A 27,706-nucleotide genomic window follows, 5' to 3' on the forward strand; every position below is an offset into this window, starting at 1 on the left:
CGGTTTGGGTCAACCCATGTACATAAAAAAAAAAGCCCAACCCATTGGCCCAAAAGTTAAAAAGCCTGTGAAAAGAAAATAAAAGGTGGTGTCTTTTTTTTGGATGAAAAACAAAGCAAAGAAGTGGATAAATCTCAGAAGAAATCATTATATTAATGGAGTTCCAATACATCATTATTTACTAAAATAGAATAAAAGCACACCACACTCTTCCACAGCCTATAAAACACAGCCAATAAACAGAGTTCGTGGCTTATCTGGTACACAGAACAAATCCCACCCACTATACTAAATCAAAAATCTTTGATTAAACAAATCTCTCCCACAACAAATAGTTACACTAATCTCTACTGGGACCCTCCAAAGTGTGATCTTTTCTTGCTAATTCATCTCCATAAGCTATAGTCTAGGTACTTCCAAATGATCCATGGAGGAAAGAACAAAAAGAAAAAGGAAGCAATGGCATGTTCGCATGTTCCTCCACGCCTCTTATTTTCAAAACCTAGGACTGGTCAAATGCAGAGAGACATGGCGTCAGTGTCACCGTTCTTGTCACCTCACCTTAATTAATTCATTAGTCATAATGTAACGAAACGTAACGTAACCACAATAAACTAATAGCAATACTGGTATATGGTATATGTGGTGTATTCGTATTCTTCTTCACTGTTGGTATACCGTGTGAATGTACGTATGTATAATGTATATGTATGTATGTATATGTGTATCTAAGGATCCCAGAGAGAATCATTCTGCATATGCTCCCACTCGTTGTCTTCAAAGGCATAACCATTTGCGAACATCATGGATTGATCGTGCATCATGAAAGTGTCCGGCATTTGCATCCACGTCTGAGGCGAGTCCATGGGGGAGTCATTGATGGCCTGAATCTGAGTGGGGGAGAGTCTCACCGTCAGCGGCGCCGCCGTGGGGGAAATGCCTCCTCCGGTCTCCGGCGGGGCGGGGTTGGTCCGGAGCCGCAGGGCCGCCTCGTGCGCCGCCATGCGTATGTGGTCGGCATTGTTGCTGACGGGGCGCGGCAGCGTGCTTGCGAGCTCGGGGAAGTTCAGTCTGGCGTCGCGGCCACGGAAATGCAACGCCGCCACGTCGTAGGCGGCGGCGGCCATCTCCGGCGTCTCGAAACTGCCGAGCCAAATCCGGGTCTTGGTTCCGGGCTCGCGGATTTCGGAGACCCACTTGCCCCATTTTCTCTTGCGCACTCCTCTGTACGCAGAAGACGCAGCGCCAACATGGGTTGAACTCGAAGACGGCATGTCCATGCAAAATCAGCGTCCAAGCTTTGAAATTTGAGTAACGTTATACACTTGAATTATAAAATGTTTTTTGCAGTGTTGTGAATTGTAATAGCTAACGTTGTTGTTGTTGATGCTGTTGTTGTTGTAGCGGTAGTGATGTGCGGAACATTGTCGTTGGTATTTATAGATGTGGATGCGAAACGTGGGAGCATCAGCAACATCTTGATTTTGGTGACCTTCCTCGTAGGTGCTTCCTTTGCCCTTTGTTTTCCAACAAGTTTTCCAACAAAATCTATGTCTATGTTTTTTTTTTGTTATTGTTCTTGTTATTTTTATTTTGGTTTTGATTGGGTGATACTTTTTGCTTTATGAACAATAATGTTTTTTGTAAGTGTTGGTGATGTTGTAGTTATTAAATATTGAAGATTTTTTGTGAGTATTTGTTTTTGTTAAGATTGGGAAGTGAAGGGTTATGGAGGTGGTGCCATGTGTTTGTGCAAACTTTTTGAGGTTGAAAATTTGGGGATTAGATTAAGTGAAAAAGAGTGACTGTTTAGGACGCGTTTTGAAAACTTAGGTGGCAATGGTTTTTCCAATCACAATTCCAAATTCGTAGAATCTAATATAAGGTTTTGGATATGTTAGATCAGCATGGGCATGTACATGTTTATTTAAATGTTTTGTTTTGTATTTTTTTTTGTTAATGAGGTTTTAGTTTATTCAGGAGTGTCTACATCTTGTAGCGGATAAAAACTTTATAGTTCACATACATCGAGTTTAATTAGTTGGATGGTAACTACTTTTGTTTAGATGTGTCAGATTGATATCCGATTTTAAAAATGTATCAATATAGTCTTAATTTTTGAAATAATATCTTAATCAAGTCTCTTTCAGACAAAAATTATTAAAGTCATTAACTTAATTCATGATTTTTACCACTAAATTTAATACAAATATTAATACTTAATTTTATAAGTCATTTTAAATATCAATACCGTTAACGGTGTTAATATTTTTTATTGAAAATGACCTAATTGAGACATCTTGTCACTGGATTGACACATTTTTAAAAATGATTGTCAAATTGATACATCTAAATAAAAGTGAATATCATCCTATTAATTAAATTTATTAAACTCATAAATTGTTATTGTTTTACTGTCCTTATTAGTTAAGGTTTTGTTTGGCTATTTTTCTCACATATTTAAATTATATTTCATTTCGTTGACATCGTTTTTCTTTGTCAATAATATGTCATAATTGTTTGTCTTTCTAATATTGATGGAGAGATTTTATGACAAACATTAACTAAGAACATTTTTTTTTGTCAATGTCACATTGTAATTTTTTCCGGTCAACACTAATAAAGAGTTGACAAAAAAAAATATAGTTTAAACATATTAATTTTGTGAATATAGTCTTAATTGATGTCGGCTTAAATAATGAGATATACGTCAATTAAAAATAATCTTCTCTAATATAAATTAAAAAAATCAATTTATTTAAAAAAATCTGAATGAACTTTTATTAAAGATTAACATCAATCAAAATCAACTAAAAGAATCCCCAATATCAATATTCTTGAATTTTTAATTATTGCTTTTATTTTACAACAATTAACATTGTTTATTTAAATTAGAAATAAAAATGTAACAAATCTAAATTGTTTTATATGTACAAAATATTTCAAAAATAATAAGATGAATTAAATTAATATGCTAAATATTTTACAAAATATAAAGTACTCTTTCCAGATCCATTGAAGATATCCTAAAAGTCATTTAAGTGATAAAACATGCAACAAACAAACATAATAAAATAAATAAATTGCCATTTGTTTATAACAATATAAAAGTTCTCAACACAGTCTGTATTTCCCTTGAGATAAGTGATTCCTAAAAGAACCAAACAGAAAATATATATATTTTTTAAAAGAGAAAAAGAATATACCACTCATACAACTTGATTGTTTTAAAGAAAAAAAAAACAGATAGTACTGAATTCAGATTTCACAATAAGAATAATTAAACAATGAATTTATATGAGAAATTTTGGTTGGTATTTAAGAAAAAAAAATCTATTTCCCTCACTTTTTCTTTTTCCAAATACAAAATTTTTAGCTCAAGGTTAAATATGTTTTTGATACTTAAGTTTAGTGAATTTTAGAATTAGTACCTCTTCGAAATTTTATGTCAATTTAGTCATTCATCTTTAGAAATGCGTGAATTTAATCCTTCTTACCAGAATTTCTTAAGTTTATTTGACATTTTAAATATATTTTATGATAAGATTTGAGTTAACATTGAAGCTAAAATGTGTCAAACGATATAAACAATTCAAAAACTATCATGAAATGCATTTGAAACATCAGATAAACTTAACAAAATTTGGATAAAATAACTAAATTCACACATTTTTAAATATGAAAAACTAAATTGGTCAAAAATTTTAAAGAGATACTAATTTTCATTAAATCGATACTTCATATATTATAAAAACAAAAAATCAAATGCAAGTTTTAGTTCATAAATAATGTTACAAATAAATGACCATAGAATCAAAATTGTATAAATGAGAATGATCGTGGATGAAAAGGTGGAAGTTACTATTTTGTACCTTTTTTTTTTTTTTTATTTATATGGCGTGCTTTTATTGCTTGGCAGCTAGACAATAACACGCATTCTCATATTAAACACCACTCTTAATGTCTAAATTGACCTAGTATAATCTACTATTTTAGACAACCTCATTTCATGTTTTTTTTTATTATTAAACTAACTTTTTATCCCTAAACTTCACCTAATCAGGGTTTGCTAAAGATTAGGTCAAGATGAATGGAGTCTTAAAAAAAGGGTTAAATTTTGATGTTATTCGTGGTTAAATTATTTTTGTTTTTAAAATAATAATAATAATAAAGTAAAATATGAATAAATGTTGGTCATCATCATCATAAAAAGGATGGGTTCTACCCAATATGTATCCCACGTGAAACCAGGAAAACTAAAAGAAAACACTCATGGCCATAGAATAGGATGCACGTAGGGACAAGGACTTTAAAAAAAAAAAAAACTATTAATTTTATAATAATGATAATTATTTTTTAATACATATATGAGATTGACTCATTCAAAGTCCAAATGACCATTATAACAACCAAACACTTTCCCTTCTACTGGATAGTGACTTCTTCACTTTTGGATTCGGTTGAGTTTGGATAATAAATGGAATAACAATGATATTTTAACTACTAAATTTTGACAACTTTCTCTTACAATATGATGTGTTATTTTTTGAGTGGTTTTAAAATATTGAAAATGAGAAAATAAAATAAAAAACTACTTAAAAGATGTCACATAAAATTGTAAGAGAAAGTTGTCAAAATTTAATAGTCAAAAAAATATTTTCTTAAATGGAAATGGGTAAGTGAAAAAAAAATATAAAATAAAGGAAAGAGAAAGAAGTTGAAGGTAGAAGAGTCTTTGAATTAAGGAAAGAAATAAAAAAGATAAAAAGATAAAAAAATGAAGAAAAAGTTAAGAGTGATTTGATTATGTATGATATAATAAAAAATGTAATTGATATATGGCTTAAATACCTTTTTCGTCCATTTTTTTAGTGTTTGTTGCGAATGGTCCTCATTTTGATAGAATGTTTAAAATGATCCTCATTTTTACCGAACGTTTAAAATGGTCATCATTTTCGCAATTCGTGTTTTATTTGGTCCTTTTTTGTGATGCCGTTTAAATCAGTAATGGAACACTGTACAGGTGGCACTGTTTGTATTAAATTGCATTGGGGTGTACTATGTGTACTTACAAATGGCTACTTAACGTTAACTTTTCAATCTGGGAAAAATTTTGCAATTCGGGCTTGAGTTGGATTGCAGTCGCACTCTTCATCGTTGGAGGCGATTTCTTCATCTTTGTCTTTCTTGATCTCGTATTTGTAGAGAAAGCAGCTAATACTTGTCATTTCATTGTTGGATTGGAGTCGCATTCTTCATTTCAAATTTTCAGTTAATCATCATCAACGAGGTAAGTGGATTTAGGGTTTTTTGGGTTGTATTTGCTCGTGGATTAAGGTTTTCGTAATTCTATTTTGAGGTTTGTTTGTGCTTTGATTGTTGTGATATTCTGCATGGTTTCTAAATTACCACATTTGTACAGTACACGTAACACACCCCAATGCAACGTAATACAAACAGTGTCACCTGTACAGTGCTCCTTTACTGATTTAAACAACATCACAAAATAAAACACGAATTACGAAAATGAGAACCATTTTAAACATTCTGTCAAAATGAGGACCATATGCAACAAACATTACGAAAATAAAGACGAAAAAGGTATTTAAGTCTTGATATATTTATAAAACAATTATCTCACTCATATATTAAAATACATTGGGTTGAATATTGGTGAAATTATATTCTATTACACATAATCATATTTTACATTTTTCAATTCTTCGTTCTTCTTTTTTCAAATATAAACAATAGCTAAACACTGCTTACATGTTTTATTCATGCAATGATGGTTAATTTTAAAAATTTATAAATGTCTTGAATATTTTAGAAATTAAAATGCAAACTTAAGTATAGAGTATACTTTGCATGTATGTATATTTTGTTAATATTATTAATCCCAAGACATTTTATGGGTGTAGCGTTTCAAAGTACTAAAGATGTAGGTGTAATTAAGATGGACAAGAAAGAAGTATTCTTGTACGTCTCATATATATATATATATATATATATATATATATATATATATATATATAATAAAATAAAAAATTATTGAAGATATCATACGACTTGCAAATAAAAATAATTTAGAGTATATAAATAAATAAAAATTTTATCTCATAAATCAATTTTATAGTGTTAAATTTAATTCAAATTTCATCTTTTTATATGGTATAAAAATTCTATTATGTGTAAAACCAATATATATATATATATATATATATATATATATATATATATATATATATATATATATATCAAATAACACTATAACTATAACATTAGATATAAGAAAATATATATAAACTCATTAGTAATATCAAAGTCTGAAAAAGTTGATGGTTTAGGATGAGATTGATCGAATATTACACGTGATGGTGATCAAGTAATATAACAATACTTTCATTCATGTAGTGAAATTGAAATTATTTCAAAATATCACATAATCAATCCTTTCATAAATTTTCAATTTTATCAATTCACTATTGTCACCTACTTCAATAAGCAACTGTTTTAATGTGATTTTATCAATTTTTTAAAATATTTGTAATAAGTTTCAATTAATTATTGCAACCAGCTTTTCCTTTTCCAGCAAACTTATCAAGATTTTTTTATATCCAAAGTTATCCATAAACTAAAGAAGAAAATGTGAAAAAATCTTATATGAAATTGATTATGGTATAGCATTGGTGTTATCCATTAAGGATTGTCTGAACACACGTAACTAAAATTCACATACGTTAATGTGAAGCATTGTTGTGAGAAAGAAGCGCGTTAGATTTTGTGGCTCCTTGTCCATACAAAGTGGAGGGAGCATGCACACACTCTCTTCCACGCATTTACATATGTATCAATTTTATTTGAAAAAGAAAAAAAAAAACACAACACCTAACCTCAAAATAACCTAAGAAAGTACTTTCAATAATTAATAATGTGTGCTTCAAATGATGAACACAACTAAAATAGCCTATGCTGTTGGTTTCTAATAGTGTCAACTTTTAAGATTGTGGATACTATGATAGAAGTGAAACCAAAGTGAATAAACCCACTCAATTTAGTGGACTACAACAAATTACCATGTTCCGTTATGCCAGCGCATGCACTTAACTCATCGTATAATTTATAAATATCAAAATTTCAGTCCAAATGTATATTTCATATACAATTATGTTATTGATAAAAAAAAATGTTTGCTTAATTTATCATGAATAATATTCATGTCAGAATTTAATAAATAATAATAGAGACTCTTTTTCCTAATTACGTCTTATCACATAATGCTTATAGATTTTTCTAGAGTTGTCAAGACGGATAATCCGATCTGACCCGACTTGACCCATCACGGATTGGTCACTTAGTGAGTCAATCTAACTCGACTTACTTATTAGCGAGTCAAAACAATTCAAACCCGACCCGACTCACCACGATTTGGTAGGTTAAACGGGTTGGCTCATTGACTCACTTAATTAAAAAAAAATACAATTTTTTCTTCAATCTCAAAAAACTAAATTATAATTCTGATTAAAATCTAAATAAACTTCAATCAAATCTAAATGTAATCCAAAAATATGTTAAATTTCAACTACAAACTAAAATCACAAGTATACCAATGTGTTGGCTAAAAACAGAACATAACCCGACCCAAATGCAAAGTTCAACATAATAAAAAACACTTATGTGACCTTTTATTTCCGGTTTGTGAGTCAACCTGATTCATCATAGATTCAACTCGGACAAGTCAGGTTCTAAGTAGATCAAGTCAAAAATTAACCTGTATTAAAATTTGTAAGAAAATTTTAATCCAATCCAATCCTAACCCGTGGTCGGCCAGGTTGGCTTAAGGATTCCAATCTATTTTAATGTCTCTACATTTTTTTTTTTGTTTTTATATTGATTAAAGACTTCTTGTAGTTAGTGACAAGAAATATTTGGCATGGAAGTAATAAGTGTATAAATTACCGTAAGTATTAATTATATATTTCACAATTAACTGTAATTTTTGTTAGTTGTTACGATAATAGAGATGCTAACAATTGAATTACTCGCTCCGCACGTTTTTTAAACGCTTCATAAGGTTCTTTATGGAAACCAAAAGAATTTCTTATGACTAATAAATATTTTGATTTTTTTTTTTTAGAAAACGTAGCAGATAAAAAGACAGAGAAAATAAATATTAACGGTGGACATAAATGGTTTACTTTGAAAGACTAAACTGCAAAAAATAATAATAGTAAAGAGATAAAAAACGAAGAAAACCAACAAATTTGATAAGTAAATCATTAATTATACCAAAATTTTATTTTTATGTAAATGAATCTTCCAAAAATCATCTCACCATATAAGTTATTGTAAAATAAATTCAAAAGTTTGTTTGTAATAAGTATCAAATACAAAAAAAAAAGTATACGAACTTAAATTAATTTGTAAGGATACAAACAGCATACACCTCACTTACATTTCGAAAAATTTGAAATACGAAACCATTATTGCTCGTCCACTTTGTGAGAACAAATAAACTATCACTAGTGGTGACGCTTCTTAGCCCATTGCAAATAATTTTTGTGTGTGTCTATTTTCGTGTTTTTTTGTTAATATTGGAATGTTCTTCTTTTAACATAAAAACAAATTAGTACTAATGAGTGTTTAAATAATGATTGTAAATAATTGGTTATCAAAATTAATTTTCATTTTTGTCCACTTCTTTAAATGATTTTATATAAATATGTAAAATGTGTTGGTAAATTATTATATACCATGAGCAATGATTATATATACTCAATCCAAAATGCACATACTTAGTCCAAATAAATCCAAATGTACTGGATGTAAATTGTGAAAATATTCAGAATTAACTATATTTCAAATGATATTACTTGATCAAAGTTCTATAGGACAATTTCATATTATATAAATAAAGTGCAAATCTCACCTTATAAGTCGATTTTGTGAGATTAAATTAGGTTTAAACTTCACTTCTAACATGGTATCAGAGCCTGGTTAAAAAGTATATCCTAGTGAGTTTTCTTGGACATTCTGTTCTACCCGCTATCGGGCCGCCCTGCCCATTAATTTATAGTCCCACGCACAAGATATATAGACACTGGCGTGAGAGGGTGTGTTGGAAGGTCCACATTAACTAGAAATAAGATAATTTTATAGGATATAAATGAAGTGCAAATGTCACTTTACAAGTTAATTTTATAGGATTGAGTTAGACTTAAAGTTCTATGTTTAAAATATTTACATCTACTGATCCAAAAAGCTATAAACAAATCCATACACTATTATTATACTATACAATATTCTATACGGCTTGAATGTTAAGAATTTTTTTTTACGAGTGAATCTCCTTTTTGTTTCTCTTTAAAATTCATTTTTTTCCATGAGAGATATCGTTTTGATTCTTAAAAACTTTATACTGCCCCTCGAAAATACTTTTTCCAAATTCAATAAAAACAGCGAGAATTAATAAATAGAAATATTATACATTACAATTCATAATCAAAGTAAGTCAAACTAACATAAATTAATCAGTCTTAATTGACATTTCATAAAAATGTTCAGAAGCAGTTAATATTTAGCGACTTAAATATTTTTTTCGTCCTCACTTTTGTAGTGTTTGTTGCGGATGGTTCTCATTTTGACATAATGTTTTAAATGGTTCTCATTTTCACTAAATGTTTAAAATGGTTCTCATTTTCGCAATTCGTGTTTTATTTGGTCATCTTCTGTGACGCCGTTTAAATTAGTAACAAAACACTGTACAGGTGACACTTTTTGGTATTATGTTGTATTGGGGTGTGTTACGTGTACTGTATAGTATTCCGTTACTATTTAAACAGCGTCACAGAAGAGGACCAAATAAAACACGAATTCCGAAAATGAGGATCATTTTAAACATTCCATAAAAATGAGAATCATTTTAAACATTCTGTCAAAATGAGGACCATCCGCAACAAACACTACGAAAATGAGGACGAAAAAAGTATTTAAGCCAACAAAAATTAAGTGGATATTTATATCTTTAATAAATGTATAATTAGACAAAAGTAGTAGTTTATACATATGATTAGAAGTCCAGATTCTATATTGATTTGTTAGTGTTGTCATCTATTCTGTTGTACCTTCGAAATATATCGGTGTTTTTACTTTAAAGAACTTTTTAATAGATAAAACATAAAAAAAAAATGTTCATCGATGTATTTAAAATGTACGACAAAAAAATTAGTACATATAAATATAACAGAGAATCTAAATTTTATGATTAGTGGTATGTTTATGCGTAAACAACCAAATGAATAGCAAGAAGAAGATGGTGGCTGCAACAACAAGAGTTTGGGAACAGCTGGATCATGCTAAGATTCACCATCTTCTTCAATAAATTAATACACACTTCATTTTCAGCACTATCCACACACATAAAAATCGTATACTATTCTTCTACATATACACTAACATCATATACGATCTCCGCGTTAAATTTCTTACCCCTTTTTTTTTTTTTTTCATTCCTAATTCTCTATTTAGTCAACTCAATAATTAATACACTTTGGATCCATATGTTTTAACCGGAAAGGACTTGTTTTTTTTTTTTAAGGGATTCGCCAATCTTATGTGTTGGATTCACTTTTTGTTTTTTATGTAAAATTTTTTATTCTTTTAAATCTAATTTAACGTGATATATGTATTCATTTATATACTTAATTTGATTTTATCTTTAATTTATCATAAATTTATAACTCATTCTCTCACACTTATAATTTATACGGGATCATTCTAAAAGAAGTTTGTCGGAGAAATTCACCACTAATATAAATTATCAGTCAATGTATATGAAAGACTTTTAAAAAGTTATAAGTATAAAAAGTAAATAAATAACATTTTAACCATTATTTATATTCCTAACAATATAGTTAATTAGTACATCATAATATTGTTTTAAAATTTGAAGTGGATAAAGGAAGAATCTTAGGTTCCACCGACAGTGTTTGCTTTACGATTAACAATAGTAAATGATGAATTAACTTTAACCAAAGATTCTTAAACATTCCTTAATATTTTTCGAAATATTTTATAAACCTAAGGGAAAAATCCAGTGCCCCACCAGAAGTAACATCGGTTCTACATGGAATCTGGAATATTCAATTCAAAGCAAATATTTGCCTCACAATAAAGAAATAAAATAAATTCAACAAACCATATTATTATAATAATCTCACCTACATCATCCCAGAGTTTTTTCAAAATATTTTAGGATATAAAGCCATCGATTTCATCATCTATATCTTTGACAAATTTCTAGAGCACCTTCGTTTCTATAAATATAATACTCACAATGTATTGTTAAATGTGAATCGGAGCGAGTGTTTTTACATTGAAAAAACATTTGAGAACCGAAATCCATTTTGATTTTGCAATGAACAGATATGAAATATAAAAAAAAAAAAAGAAAAGAATGATAGCGGTTGAAACAAAATGTTTAAGAAATATTATTAAGATAAATTTTTGAAGTCATGTCTCAGATATCATGTTAGGAATGAACTTTAAACCTAATTAAACTTCACAAAATCACTTTGTAAAGTGAAATTTACACTCACTTATATATTATGAAATTGTTTTATCTTTAGTTGATGTGAAACTTCCGATCATGAACTTTTTTAAGAAAGAGAGATTAATACTTAAAAAATCGTTCACATTCCATACAATTTCACTTTAAAAGTTGTCATCAATCTTAACAACTTCATCCCTTTTATTAAAAATTCCATGACTATCCTTATGAAATAGTGGAAGAAATACGAATTTGGATTCTTTGCTGGTTTTTTGTGTTATTCCTTTACTGTGCCTTCATAATACACTGATTACCACTAATTTTGACGTTTTAAAATATATTAAAAAGATATTTAAAATATTAATATAATATATTTTTAATGCTCAGTAAAGGACAACATCAAAAAAACGTAATAAAAAATCTAGACTCAAGAAATACATGTAGTCTTGATTTGATTAAAGAAAATGAAGAAAGAGAGAAGAGAAGAAGACGAAAGGAGAGAGGGAAACAGCTGCAATGCAACAAACATAAGTTAAGAAAATGAGGAACATTGACTAAGAATTAATGAGAGTGTGATTTGTTGTAATAAATGGAATGAAAAAAAGAAAAAGTGAGTAAAAGAGATAATATAAGTATTGACGAAATTTGATTGGGCAAAAGAAGGAGTCGACGGTGGTAATTGAGAGGATCTTGTGGGACCCAATGCTGGAAATGGCGGTGTTGGGATCAAACATTGTCTTCTTCTCTCAACTATTTGACTATTTGACTATTTGACCAGACACAGGCAATGCCCAAACTTTAATTTTTCATGAATGGTCAAATCTTCTTCTTTCTCTTTTTCCCGCTTCTTCCTCTTAATCACCACACAAACACCAACCTCGTATCCGTAAATTCAGCTCCTTAAATAATGGACAATGTAAATTTCAACATTTTCACAACATCTTCAATTTAGATTATACATATTTTATATATATATATATATATATATATATATATATATATATATATATATATATATATATATATATATATAAGAAAAGACACCGATGCATCAGAGAATAAAGGAAGAAAGTCATAATATTATTTTCCTTCAATAAATCAACTTCTCTAAACTAGAGTTATATGTTAAAACGGGTTGTAATACGCGAGCTAACCTGGTTTACCACGAATTTTATTTTAGACCTGGCTCACCTAGAACCCAACTCACCTACGTTGAACCCGTGGTGAGCCGAGTTGGTGAGCCAACTCGCAAATAAAGGATTATAAAGTATTTTTAATTAAGTTGGACTTTGCATTTGGGTTACGTTAGGTTATTCTTTTTAGCTAACACATAGAGAATTTATATTTTTGTGATTTTTGTTTATATTTGGATTGTATTGAAGTTTATTTAGATTTTAATTAAAATTATAATTTAGTTTTGACCAAAAAAATAAATAAAAAAATTGTATTTTTTTTTAATTAAGTGAGTCTGTGAATCAACTTGTTTAACCCACCAACCCGTGATGTGTCGGACCGGATTTAAATTTTTTTGACTCGCTAATAAATGAGTCGAGTTTAATTGATTCACCAAATGATAAATTTGTGGTGAATCAAACCGGATCAAATCAGATTACCTGTTTTGATAACTCTATTCTAAACATGTATATTTAAAGCGTGAAATTAAATACTAAAATAAGTTTATAAGTTTTGAGTGATTGTAATATAAAAATTATCAGAGGAGTTACATATTTCAAAGATAAATAAACAATTCTGAAAACCATTTACACATAATCAGTGACATGCAACTTTTTCTTACTGCGCGTCCAAGCCATTGACGTTGTGATGATAATAAGCATTGTTTCAACTTCCATTTATTTCCCCATATAACTGAAGACAGCTTGCTTGGTACGTATGTTGGTACTATATAAACTTTTCTACTTTCAACATTTCTAATCATTTTTCTGCCATCATTTTATAAAGTTCAACCAATTTATTGAGTTCATCAAACTTTTACTCCATCCATTCAAATATCTTCAAAAGTCAATTGTGATAATAAATAATGCATAAAAAAAAAAACAGACACTAGTGCAGAATTGCATTTCTACCTTACCTTATAGATCTCAGTTGGCAAGAAATCGAAGCCTATATTAACGCGGTGGCAATTTTACAATTACAGGCAACTTTTATGCCTCGGTTCACATAAAACCCGAAGCCAAAAGCAGTTATAGGTCTCGGTTATAAAAAAACCGATGTCAAAAGGGGTGTTAGGCCTCGGTTAAGAAGGTCCGAAGCCAAAAAAGTTGTCCAAAATTTCAAAAATACCATTCTCGTTTTGACTTATAGACTTCGGTTGAAAAAAAACCGGTATCAAAAGGGGTGTTAGGCCTCGGGTGTTAAGGAACCGAGACTAAAAGGGGTTATATGGCTCGGTTCTAAATTGAACCGAGACCATATAGTTTAATTAGTTTATTTCCCCATTCTAGAATTTTCAAATTTTGAATTATCTTAGATTGCAGACAGAATCTTATGTATTAGATAAATAACTTAGTGTAATTAAGGGGTCCTACATTTTCGATTTGAAAATCTATTTTAAAAATTGATGTTTTCTTTTTTTGTGTGTTACTGTTTCTTTATGTTGTTCTTGTGGTTGACATATGAAGTCAAAAGAGATTTGAGCAAATTGACTTTCATATTTTGTCTGATGAAACAATAAGTGTTGCAGGACAAAAAGAAGACAAAAAGGTTAAGCTTTTAGGATTCTAGGCAGAGTTATATAAACCCCCATTGCACATGATGTACCATGCATTTCCAAGCAGTTTCAAAACTAAGAAATATTTATGAAAATGATAATGTTGTTGAATTAACGTTTTGTTTCAACAACAAATTTAGAAGTACTTGAATCTCATATTAGGAGTAAATTTTAAGCTTAACTTAATTCTACAAAATCAGTTTGTAAAGTGAGGATTGCATTCATTTATATGTTGTGAATTGACCTTATCTTTAGTGAATATGAGACTTTCAACCGTTTTCAAATAAAAAATTATATGATGTTAAAAATGTTTGGTTTTAAGTAAATTTGAGTCTTACAACACTATATAAGATAAAAAAAACTATAAACTCATTATTTAAAGATTCTAAAATGAAAATAATCAATACCTTATACGATTTAACTTAAATCTCATTAATTTTGCATCTTTTCAATAAATTATCCTCTTAATAAACTCATATTATAAAAACCAAAGTCTTCATGGCAAGATATAACTTATTGATACTACATCGAGAAAAAGTTTTAAAACAATTGATTATAGAATTTTCATCATTACATATTACTCAATTTTTTTTCTATTTTTATATATTATAAGATTTAGACTAATATTTGAATTCTCAATAAATAATTATATAAAAATATGATAAAAAAATATCCACTCGTGCTCTTATAATATGTATTAAGTCCTAAAAAAGGTAAAATGTAAGGTAATAATATGCTTACAAAATAAAATAAAAGAAACCAATGAGATAAAGGAACAGTTTTTTGGTAAAGTGAAAAAGGTAATGTTTACTCATTTTATAACCTTGTAAATTAGTTTGACTAAAATAAAAATGTTTAAGTACTACTTGAATATAGTTTATTATGTGAACTTGTGATTTATAAGTTGTAAATTACTTTAACTAACTTCGAATATGTAGTTTATCTGATTTACTTCCATTACTTCTGTTATTTTTCTTTTTTGCGTATTATTAGTTGTTTCAATTTGATAGAGACAATATATTGAGCTGAATTTTAATTTTTTATACAGCTCAAATAAAGAAAGATTTAACAATATAGATTAAATTAAAGTAATAAATACATTATTATACGATACAATGTTAAATATATATTGTTAATTTCATTAGTAGAATCACTTTTGAAGAGTATTTATTAATTGAATTACTGGTTAAATTTATAGATCAAAATTGAATAATAGGAATCATTATGGAAACATGCATTGTAAAATAACTAATCAACTTCATTCAGTGTTAAAGCCTCTTTTTTCTCATGTGTGATTAAGTTGACTTGAATTTTTGTTCAACCATTTATTTTTTGTTCGAGAAAATATTGTGTAGTAGTGTGTTTTATTAATGTTAGAACGTTATAAATTTAAAATAAGTAGTTCATTCTTGGGCCGGTTTGGGCCTATCAATTCAACCATTTTGGGCTTTCAAAATGTTATAAAACTACTGCTCCTTCCTACACCTCCATAAATTTTCCCCGGCACCTCTACATAAATGAAATTATCTTTTTATTCTTTTTAAATTATACAATCTAAAATTTATTTCTGAAAATAAAATATTTTTGAATTATACAATTCAAAAGTTAAAAATCTTTTAGACCGTATAATCAGGAATCCAAAATAAACTCTGAATTAGAGTTGTCAAAATGGGTTGAGACCCGCGAGCTAACCCGGCTCGTCAGGGTTCGGACTGGGTTGAGTTGAAATTTTTTTATAAATTTCAATACACGTTGATTTTTGACCCGGCTCATCCGGGTCGAACCTGTGGTGAGCCGGGTTGGCTCACCAACTCACATAAATAAGTTGGACTTTACATTTGAGTCATGTTAGATTGTTTTTTTATCCAATACATAAATAATTTATATATATTTTTACTTTGATTTGTATTTTGATTGTATTAAATTTTATTTAGATTTTAATTAAAATTACAATTTAGTATTGACTGAAAAAAAAAGTAGAAAAATATTTTTTTTTTAATTAAGTGAACTCGTGAGCCAACCCGTTTAACTCGTCAACCCGTGGTGGGCCGGGCCGGATTCGAATTTTTTTGACTCGCTAAAAAGTGAGCCGGGTTGGGTTGGCTCACTAAATCATTAACCCATAGTAGGTCGAGCCGGATTACCCGTTTTGGCAACTCTACTCTGAATCGTGAAATATGGAACCTAAATGATAATTCAAAAGTTATTTTTTTATCCTTCGTCATCTTTTTGAAGTCATTTTTAATTTACGTATTGTACATATTTAACTTTTAATGGTGCAATTCGAAAACCATTTTAAAGAGAAAATTATTTTTAAATTGAGCAGTGTGAAAAAGAGTAAAATTAGTTTTTTTTAGATATTAATATATTTTTAGTTTCTAAATTTTGATCTAAAATTAGAGTTTGTCTCTCTCAATTTTGATACATTTTTGTTTCTAAACTTTAGAAAATGAATTAATATAGTTATAATGACTATGTTAAACACATTTTAAAATAATGTTTGAGTTCTTTAAATTTGACACGATTTAGTTCAAATATAAACTTGAAACACCGTTTTACTTCACAAATTCAAAAAAATTAATATCATTAGTTAAGAAAATTATATCTGTTCCTTTTGAAAGTTGGAGACTAAAATATATCAAAATTTCGACTAAAAACGAATTTTAATGTCACGTTAAAGTTTAGAAACTAAAATGATGTTTTTTTAAATATAAAACAGTAAATTTATTTATTTATTTATAAGAGTACAAAGAAAGAAAAATTTATGGTAAAACGACTACGGATTGAACAAACTCTAACTTTGAACAATGTATGAAATTAACCAGAAGACATGGAAATTGCCTTCGGTTGTAGCTGTTAGAAGTCTATTAAAGAAAACAAAACGTAAACCCTAAGTTGAATATTACAACATTTTATTCTTTAATTAACACGTGATTGAATGACACTGAAAATTGAAAGTTTAGTGTAATATGAACATCATGTTTTGAAAAAGGGTAACAGCTGGAAGTAGATGGAACCATGCACACTTCCATTTTCATACTTTCAAAGCAAACTTTTTATTTCTATTGCAAACAAACTTAGATATCATATCATATAATAAAATAACACAACCCTACGCGCACACACCGTCACTTCAATTCACTATTTTCTTCACTTATCTAAAAAAAAATCTCAAACTAATAATCTTGGTTAATATTACCCATGTTTACATCGAGAAAAATAGACTAAATATGTTTTTTGTCTCTTAATTTTCAGTAAATTTTAAAATTAGGTTATTTTGAAACTTTAAACCAATTTAGTCATTCATCTTTCGAAATATGTGAATTTAGTCTATTTTGTTAGATTTATTTGATGTTTCGTACGTATTTCAGGATTGTATTTGAGTTGTTTATACTGTTTGACATATTTTTACTTTAATGTTAAGTCAAATACTATTATAAAACTCGCTTGAAATGTTAAATAAACTTAATAAAATTTAATTAAAAGAACTAAATCCACATATTTTGAAAGATAGAAAACTAAATTGATCCAAAATTTTAAAATAGACTAATTCTAAAATTCACTTAAAAGTTAAAAAATAAAAACATATTTAAACCATGAAAAGTCATACAAAAAGATGAAAACTTTAATTTTTTGTTCACATGCCCAATTGTTTAATTTGGAAATTGTGTAGTTTTTTTTTTTTCCTTATTGAAGCTTTTTATTTTAATTTTCATAGTTTATGACACAAACGCGTGTTTGAATGAGGTACTGTACTCTTCAACAAAGCCAGTCCCTGTCTTTGTCTCATTCTTTTTATCCTTTGCCTTATCTTTCTAATAATTTTGGACCCACCTTTATATTCATTTTTTCTTCATTATCCAACGAGTATTTTTCTTTTCTTATATTCCAAGTGAAAAACAAAAATCTAACATAAACAAAAACATGTACAAGTCCTTGAAAACGAGTTTTAATTAACAGCTGTTATTATTACTGTTGGAAGTGAATGATTCTCTACAAATATACTAATTCAGCAATTAACTATGGCAGTGAAAAAAAAAATTGTATATTGATTCTAGAAGAAGAAATTAAAGCATAAGCATAACCACCCTGCATGTGGGTTGGTGGTAGGTAAAATAAGTACACCACCAGGCACCGCCATTTTACTTTAGTAACAAACATAATCATTTTTCTTATTTTATTTTCTATCCCTTGTATATAGATATAATAGTTCCGAAATTTTTTAAAATAAAAATATTAGTTTCAGACCAAAGAAAAATGCGAGCAAAGATTCTTTTTCTTTTATGCCAACTTCATTTACACTCACCAACAAGTTTGAACTACAAGATGTCCTTCATTTATAACTAGGCAGATATTGATAGAAATAATCACCGTGTTTCAGAGATATTTTCATTTTAGAGCGTTGTTATTGTCTGAAAACAATTAACCGATTTGAATTTGAGAATTATTATGGATTAATTGTTGATAGAATGGAAAGAATTAGGGAAAGAGGATGCTCGAATAATGAAAACGAATGAAAAGATCGAAAAGTTGAAAGAAGAAATAATTTTTTGGTTCAATGTATAGAATTAGTTAAGCATTTTATACGAACAAATACAGAACCAGAATAGATAGTTTTATGTCTCTTACGGGTTTTTCCTCCCAAATTGAGACCAATTATTCAAATAGATGAGAGTAAATTAATGAGGTCAGATAGTTCCGTCACGATTTTGTTTTTAAAAAACATGTCAAAGGGCGAAGGAAAGAAGAAATATTTAAACTACGCTTGACCTTGATTCTTATTCAATGTAAGATTTATTAGGTGTACCGAAACAAATTTAAAACTATTTTTTAACGAAATTTTGGATTTTGAAAGAATGAGATTTTCTTTGGTTAATTAGTGGCATAAATTAATCCAAGTGTTTGTTGTGACATCACATAGATTGAATAATAATGCAAAAAGAAAGCATGGTAGAGTAAGTAGTAGTAGTAGTAAACGTGCCCCATTGCTCTCTCACTGACAGCATGTTCTCCACTTACGTGTAACTACGAAGAAACTCACCTCTTTCTCATCTCATTTCAGCCTTATATAATAACATCACATCACAACCATATAAATTCACTCTCAAAACTCTCACCAATAAGATCACATCAAACACTATATACTACAAACAACAAAGCAAAAAAAAAAAACTCTCCTTTTCATTTCATGGATCAGGAACCAAAAACAAGCACCATGCAACAATGTGGAACAGCCCCGACAACAACATCATCATCGTATCGTGGTGTTCGACAACGAAAATGGGGCAAATGGGTGTCGGAAATCCGCGAGCCGGGGAAGAAGAGCAGAATATGGTTGGGGAGCTATGAGTCGCCGGAGATGGCAGCAGCAGCTTATGACGTGGCGGCGTTGCACCTCAGAGGACGCGCCGCCAGACTCAATTTTCCTGAACTGGCGGAGACACTGCCACGTCCCGCCAGCTCCAAAGCCGAGGATGTACAGGTGGCAGCACAACAAGCGGCGTTGAGGTTCACTAGGTCACCAACAATGTCACATGATCAGATATGTGTCAGTGAAACTAGTGACAGTAACAGTAACAGGAACAAGAACAGGAACAGTGTGGTTCCTCTGCAAGTGGGGCTTTCGGCTACACAGATTCAAGCTATAAATGAGTCTCCATTGGAGTCACCGAAGATGTGGATGATGCAAATGGCAGAGACACTTAGGTTTGGGTTTGGTGATGAGTACTCTATGATGATGGTGTCTTGTGATGGTGATGGTGATGATGATTATGCCATGGAGTTGAGTGGATGGGAAGAAATGCATCATGAATCCTTATGGGACTCTCCTGAATATATGTGATTGATATATTCAATTAATGCACCCTTGATTTAGGGCATTCTATTTATTAATGAATGATTAAAGAATCATGTGGTTTTAGTGAGACTGATTCAATGAAGCAATAGGATTATTTAATGTTGTCAATTTCGAATTTCATCACCACCCATTTTTGTTTCTCCTATATTGATTCAATTGTATTTTGGTTTATAGTTTTAATTATCCATCTAAGTTCCTGAATAAATCGACGTGTTGGTCATCTTATTTATTTAATTTTTATGTAATGTGAGTAAATAAAGAGTGTTGTCTATGTACAAAAATGGAGATAAAGAAAAGAAGAATGAATGAATATAGGACCTGATATGACACCATTTGACACTAGTAAATATTATATTTTACCTCAAAATATCATTTATATTTATTTGTATTCATTAAATATAATATTTTATTAATAAAAATAAGAGTGGGAAGCAAGAGAAAACTTTAGTGTCAAAATACAATTTTCGATGAATATAATAATATGGCAATCATAATCGTAAGCAGGACAAATCTATTATGACCTAGTCGGCATGACTTTCGTGTTAGGAATTTAACATTCACATTTGACCTTCACAAACAACATTTCTATTTTCCATGTTCTAACCAACACCACTTTTGAAATTAAAGAAAGGTGTTTTTTTTTTCTCTTTGGAATAATTAATAAGATTAACTACCTCTGTGTGGCTAGAGTGTGCCATCTGAACGCATAACACAACTTTTATGAAATATTTACAAATTAATAATAAAGTAATTCATGCAGAATTGTACTACTACTTATACGAGATTTTATATTTTAATTTGTGAATGTTTTGGGATTAAACATGTAAGTTTTTTTCCCACTTTTTTTTGGGAGAAATTAGTTGCTTGTTAGGGATCACATCCTAAAATATCGGCCCCATAGAAAAACTAGGAGTTCGTGAATGAGTATAGAACTTTTCAGATAATATTTAAATATAGTTATATTGAGATGTTAAACGGTTTTTAATTAAAAAATTATTATATAATTTAAAAGAAAAACATATGTAAAATTGGTCTAACACGATAAAATCTTAAAGTCACTAAAATATGAACAGTTATTAATTGAACATAGATATTTAGTTTTGGTCATTCCTATATTGGAAATAAGATAAAATCTTAAAGTCGCTAAAATCTGAAGAGTTATTGATTGAACATAGATATTTAATCTTGGTCATTCCTACATTGGGAATAAGACGACATAGACACCTTGCTTACTTAGGATTCAAATCTCTTATAGGATTCAAATCTTAATGTACTCACAAATGATAGCTAATCATAAGAAGTGTTGTGTCTAGCAGAATTTTATTTATGTGTACAATGTTTATTTGACAAGAGCCATGATCTATAAATAAAAAGAGTATATATTAATCGTTTTTAAGTCTATAAGTATACCTTTACATCCATCATTAATATATATATATATATATATATATATATATATATATATATATATATATATATATATAATACTTTTAGTTTATTATTGGTATTATTTGTAGGTTGCATAATTATTCTATAATGAAAAAGGTCATACAACACGCTAAAGTTGCACAACATTTAAAATACTGTGACACCTAACTATTTGCCCAAAAAAAAAAAAATATTAAACGGTTAAAGACTACCTCTTGTTTGGTGAGAAGTTTCATTATTACTTCATCACTATAATGGTTTGAATAAATTTGTAAACAATGTATATTTAAACTTAATTACATGCCCATCAAAAAGCTCACCATCACACATTTGTGGACATTCCTTCACACAGATCTTCTCTGTCTTGCAAGTATCAAACCTAAGCATTGGTCGGGGTACCAATTGCAGTGTCTCTACTAAAATATCAACATTCAAACGATGCTCTTCTTTGAAAGAGGTGCCTGTTCAGAAGATTACAGGGAATCAAATATCAGGGCCTGGGCCAGTAGTAGGAGACAGCTGATGAATCTTATAACCATTTCCTAACTCATTACTTACTTATAAGGGAGAGAAGGGAAAAATATTTAAACAGTAGTTTCTTACTTATATTCCAGATCCAGTTCAATCAAACTATGCGGCATATCCAACTTCTTGCAGTTGAAAATATAAAATTTAAGAATGTGAGGAAGATTAAATGTATGCAAAATGATTCAGTCGAAAACTCTCCAAGACAGCTTATTCTTAAGATAGAATCTCATTATGTTTTGCTTGAACTTTAGCTTACCCTCCCCGCTCTTGGAACCGTAATCAGCTAAGCAAATCAAGGCACAACGTTAAAAGAACTAATGAATTCAGCGAAGCACAAAGCTCATAAAATGCTGAAGAAAAGAATGTTTAAATTTTCAAGAGATAATTTGTTACATCAGCCAATGCTCGGCTGCTTTTCTAAAAGCAATGCGAAATGAACAAAATAGCATTGCAGACCAATGTAGCCTACATTATTTGCCGAAGGAAACGGCACTTCCTGCAAAAACTAAACGTCCGAAAATTACACCTCCAGCACTTTGAAAACACACTGCAAAATTGAATGAACGAAAACCTATAATCACTGTGCAGTGGCTTCTTTCAGATATGCAATAAGATCAGCACGTTCCTGGGGCTTCTTGAGACCAGGAAATACCATCTTAGTCCCTGGAATATACTGCACAAGAACCAACACAACAAGGAGTGTCAGTGACATAATTGGATGGGGACAAGACTTTTCAATGTCACTGTGCAATATTAGTTTATTACAGAACTAATTCAACACGATAGAAGATATTAAATCCCATAATGAAAACTATGTAGTCTGTACGTGATTGCTATTTACAATTTATTCAGAGAAAGGGATCCAATATATAAATGAGGGAAGGACAGAAATTATAAGTAACTTCTACCATCCATCATCAATTTCTCAATGCACACAATGCCCTGTGCATATATCTTTAAATTTAGATATAATATAATTTTAAAACGAATAAACTGAAAAATATATTAAAGAAAAATAGCGCATTGCCAAATAATTAATAAATAACACAGTACAATAGAAAATACCCATTGTAATAATTTTGATTTTATTTCATATATACGAATCAAAGATACTAAAACTTTGAAATTAAGAATTGAATTACAGAAATAATTTGTTCGAAACAACTATTTAAAAGATACGCTGTGTCAAAAATCATTGCATATTTATAAAGGTAAAAAGTTTGAATCAACGTAATATAGTCTGTAATTTTAAATAAAAAATAAAATTTATACACTTGATTTTAAACGAGATATCTATTGAGGGAGTCAGAGTTCACCCTTGCCCACCACTCTATCCATCCAGTTCAAGGAGAACGTTGGTGAAGCATATCTCACATATGGATGATCAGTAACTAATAGCCGTTCATATATAAAAATACTATAGTTTTTGTTTTACCTTTTTGGGGTTAAGTAAATAATCGTATAGTGTCTTTTCTTCCCAAGTTACGGCCATGTTCTTATTAGCTGCAGAATAGGAATATCCGGGAGTAGTGCCTGATTGCCTTCCAAACAACCCATTCAGATTGGGACCTGAGATTGTCCGAAAGGGAAAATATTAGCATAAATAACAGTATTCCAAAGTGTGACCAAAGCAACAAAAAAAATAGTTAAAAAACCGGTAACAGATTGTTATGAGATGAGTGCCAAGGAAGCAATGCTTAAATCAGTGACAATAATCAGATTTTTAAAAAAGAGAATTCACAAGTACTGAAACTAGAAAGCAATAAATGTATCAACAATTTTGTCCCTGCAAGTGATTTTCGTTCTCCTTTTTGTTTTAAAAACTACGTGAGCATATCACCTACAGGTCCTAGGCCACCCATTGAAATGAAATTTGGTGAAAAGCCACATCATGAACGAGGGAAACCAAATTTTTTGAGTGGGAAGTTTCCTCGTTAGGCATGGAAAACATACTTGGACATGTGTAAAGTCGTAAGAAATATTCGCATGTTTAACATAGCCCACAGCCCATCTAATAAATCTCTCAAACCAAAATACACGTTGTCTTAGTAGCAGTAAATAAAAAAAGAAATCAATGTTAAATGTCTCAATTACTTGCTCTAATCGCCGTTAAATTCATAGATCGACAAGATTGTCTCATAAATAACAAGTAAAAAACAATAGGAGGACTCATCTTCGATTCCTAAGCTTCGGACACAGGCATTTCCCTCATATTTCTACAACAACAAGGACGAATAATACATTCATTCCATGTAAAAATCCACTAAATCCATGAGAATCAACAAGCATTCCACCATTAGCTTAAATCAAATAGGAATAATTACTTTTTCAATCGGGGAATCCAATACAATTATACAACATTCTTGGTTATTATCGCTACTCGCCAACGAGCAGTAAATTGCCTCTGCGCGGTTTCCACCAAGGTGTCCACAAGGCAACAGGCAGAATCAGGTCGAATATTTACACGCATGATTGATTCATACGAAACAGAGTATACGTACATCCACAAGGCACGACAACAATTACAGAGTACTACACAAGTCACATAACGTGTGAAAAGATATGAATCAACCAGCAAAATAAATACACACCTTGATTTCTAGATCTACGCCTTATTACGCTCACACTAAACATAACAGACATAGATCGAAACAATAATAACACGTAAACGAAGAAATCCATGGCGCGTTTGAAAAAAAAAAAGGCATTAATAAGGAGAAATAATAATAACAAAGAGCGCTAACCTTGCTTGTGACCGGCACCTTTTTCGGCGGTGTGACACTGAGCGCACTTCATCTTGAAGATTTTCTCGCCGGACTTGACATCGCCGGGAGGAGCCTCATCGAAGGACGCCATTCGGAGAGGAAGGCGAAGGCGAATAGGTTTGGCGGAATCGAAGAGAAAACGAGAATTGCGCGGAAAAGTAGAGAGGAATGAACTATTCTGAAGACATGCAATGCGTAATGCATGACTCTATTTATATATATAAGAGACAGAGGCGGCAAGGTGGCAAATGTGGAACGCGGTCGCCACGGGACACTTTGGCCAGCCCTAACATTTTTCGTTGACGTGGACAATTTACAGCGCTCCGTTTTTTTTTTTCTTTTTTTTTTTTATATCACTGGTAGCGTTAGCTTGAGGCCAAAGTCAAGTTTGGCATATGATTTGCGTGGTCAAACTTACTACTTCACTAAAGTGGTAAAAGTTTGAATAATTTATGAGATATTAGGTTTACATCCAAACTTTATATTACTTTCTCAACTTTAAATTAATTTTTTGAGTTGAAAAAACTAACATTTTTGTGTTTTTTTTTTCTATTGTGTTAAGCACATATAATCATGTTTCTCTGTGTGTATTCAAAATTTTCCCAATCTTCAGACAAAGACAAATTTCGTTTAAAACAATCACCGAGGATTATTATTTTCAATGGTTAAAACAATAATTGAAAATTAAATTTTTATCAACCTTTTTTTCTCTGATATAGGAACTGAAAAAAAGAAAAGAACATATTAAGATTGTAATGGGATTTTTACGTTAATATTTTAATAGAAAGAGCTTTTTTGGGTAAAGTTTAAGTATTGTTTGATTAGTTTGACGATGATCGTTAAAGGAAAAAATTATCTGACACCGCTATTTACAAATAACTTCCACTTTAACACCAGTTTTTTTAATAAAATATTATTATTTAAATAAAATATTAATTTATTTAAATATCAAAAGGAAGTAACGATGGTCAAACTATCGCATTTCCTTCCATTGTTAAAAGGTTTAATTGGTGGCTTTAAAGTTTCAATACACAACACAGTCCAAAATTTTGGAAAATGCATATGTCAGTTAAATGGGAGGTGAAAATTCTGTAAAATTTTTAGCAACTTCAAATATTTGTGTGAGCATGACCAAAAAGATTAAAAGAACACTTTGGGTGTTAAGTTTACCACTTTAATTTCACCTTCATAAGGTTTTGTTTGTTTCTTAACTTATCCGGCAACCAAAAGAAATTTGTTCCACAATTAAATTAACATAGCATAGGAAAGATAGACACGACATAAGTACATTAAATTTAATACATTATAAGAACAGATAAGAAAAAAAAAACTTATCATACATTCCCTATATGTAGAGTTGGACAAAATAAATCAAATTGCACTACACTACCAAAAATTGTACTGAATTAAAAAATTGTTCGCATGAACTGCACTGAACTGAAAAACAATTCAGATGAACTGAACTGTTATTATTAAAAATAAACTGGACTGAACTGCACTGCACTGAACTGCACTGCACTATAATATAAACTGAACTGAACTATTACAAACTGAACTGTTTTATGAACTGCACTACGTCAGAATTGAACTACATTATTTTTGGATTGAACTGCACTAATTTTTAACTTAACTACACTGTTTTTGAACCGTTTTTGAACTGAATTGCACTGATTTTGAATAAACTTCACTCTTTTTGAACTGAATTGTACTATTTTTGAACCGGATTGCATTGATTTTGAATTGAATTACATTATTTTTGAACTAAATTACACTATTTTGAATCGAATTGCACTAATTACATATGATTGTACTACACAATAATAATTTAAAGTTTATAATTTGAAAGTGCTTAGAAAATAATACTTGAAATATGCATCATACTTTAATACACCAATTAACATTTTTATAATTTTTTTTATTTATATTAAAGTTTTCCGTACCTTAAAATGTAATTAAAATATTAAAATTAATATAATAAATATAAATATCGGTATTAAATTATTTTTTATATTTTAAAATCTTATGTAATATTACTTTTTACTTTTACAATGTTTATTATGTTGCGTAAAATTTTTTAAAAGAATTTATTTTAGAAAATTCTCAAAATTAATATTTTTTTTAACATTTGTATTCATTAATATTTGTGTGAAAAATGTTATAAAAATTTTATGAAGTTCAAAAATTAATATTTTAAGAATTTTTTAAAATAAATTCTCTTCAAAAAAATTGATGCCACATAGTAAATATTTTAAAACTAAAAATAATATTACATAAGATTTAAAAAAAATACGTTAGTATCAATATTTAAATTTATTATACTAATTTCAATATTTAAGTTACAAAAAACTTTAATATAAATAAAAAATTATAAAAATGTTAGCTGTCATAAAATTTAATTTTTAAAAATAACTTCTGTAAAATCATAACAGAAAAATAACATTACATAGTAAAATTCATTCAAAATAAAATAAGATATTGAATTAATTTATAATTTTTTTTAATAAATTAATTATAAATATTTTATATTTTTCTCAAAGAAAAAGTAAAGAAAAAAATTAAGACAAAATAAAATAAATATTTCAATATGAAAGAGAAAGAATAGAATGTAAGACATAAAACACATAAGTCCAATTCTTATCCTAATACCAATACTTTATTTGAGGTATTTTGCTATTTCAATCTACTATAGTTCAATAGTTAACTTAGTTAACTTATGTTTAGTTTCTTAAAACTGAACTATTTTATAGTACAGTTCAATTATTATTATGAATAGTTTAGCATACTTTAGTTTAATACAGTACAATTAACTATAGTTTAGTATAGTTTAGTAAATTATATCCAACCCTACCTAT

The 27,706-nt window shown here is 29.4% G+C and overlaps 3 protein-coding genes across 4 annotated transcripts; 1 reads left to right on the forward strand and 2 right to left on the reverse strand.

Annotated features, from left to right (window-relative positions):
• Positions 1–128: 128 nt before the first annotated feature.
• Positions 129–1,543, reverse strand: LOC114170752 (ethylene-responsive transcription factor ERF021-like). The gene has a single exon (XM_028056307.1). It carries the CDS (start codon positions 1,278–1,280, stop codon positions 729–731), a length of 552 nt encoding a protein of 183 aa, XP_027912108.1. The 5' UTR covers positions 1,281–1,543; the 3' UTR covers positions 129–728.
• A 17,817-nt stretch (positions 1,544–19,360) lies between these two features.
• Positions 19,361–20,367, forward strand: LOC114173164 (ethylene-responsive transcription factor ERF021-like). Its single transcript, XM_028057411.1, has one exon. The coding sequence runs from the start codon at positions 19,465–19,467 to the stop codon at positions 20,116–20,118; it is 654 nt and encodes a 217-aa protein (XP_027913212.1). The 5' UTR covers positions 19,361–19,464; the 3' UTR covers positions 20,119–20,367.
• Positions 20,368–22,270: 1,903 nt separating this feature from the next.
• Positions 22,271–25,136, reverse strand: LOC114173682 (cytochrome c). Of its 2 annotated transcripts, XM_028058205.1 has the most exons (3): positions 24,834–25,076; positions 23,525–23,658; positions 22,271–22,762 (listed from the first exon to the last, which is right to left on the reverse strand). In XM_028058205.1, the coding sequence occupies exons 1-3, from the start codon at positions 24,943–24,945 to the stop codon at positions 22,667–22,669; spliced, it is 342 nt and encodes a 113-aa protein (XP_027914006.1). In that variant the 5' UTR covers positions 24,946–25,076; the 3' UTR covers positions 22,271–22,666. The 2 variants fall into 2 exon arrangements, with proteins under 2 accessions (XP_027914006.1, XP_027914007.1); XM_028058206.1 differs by lacking the exons at positions 22,271–22,762; positions 23,525–23,658 and adding an exon at positions 24,339–24,621 and having other exon boundaries at positions 24,834–25,136.
• Positions 25,137–27,706: the final 2,570 nt, after the last annotated feature.

The sequence above is a fragment of the Vigna unguiculata genome, chromosome 2 (assembly GCF_004118075.2).
Source record: "Vigna unguiculata cultivar IT97K-499-35 chromosome 2, ASM411807v1, whole genome shotgun sequence".
NCBI classification, from domain to species: Eukaryota; Viridiplantae; Streptophyta; class Magnoliopsida; order Fabales; family Fabaceae; genus Vigna; species Vigna unguiculata.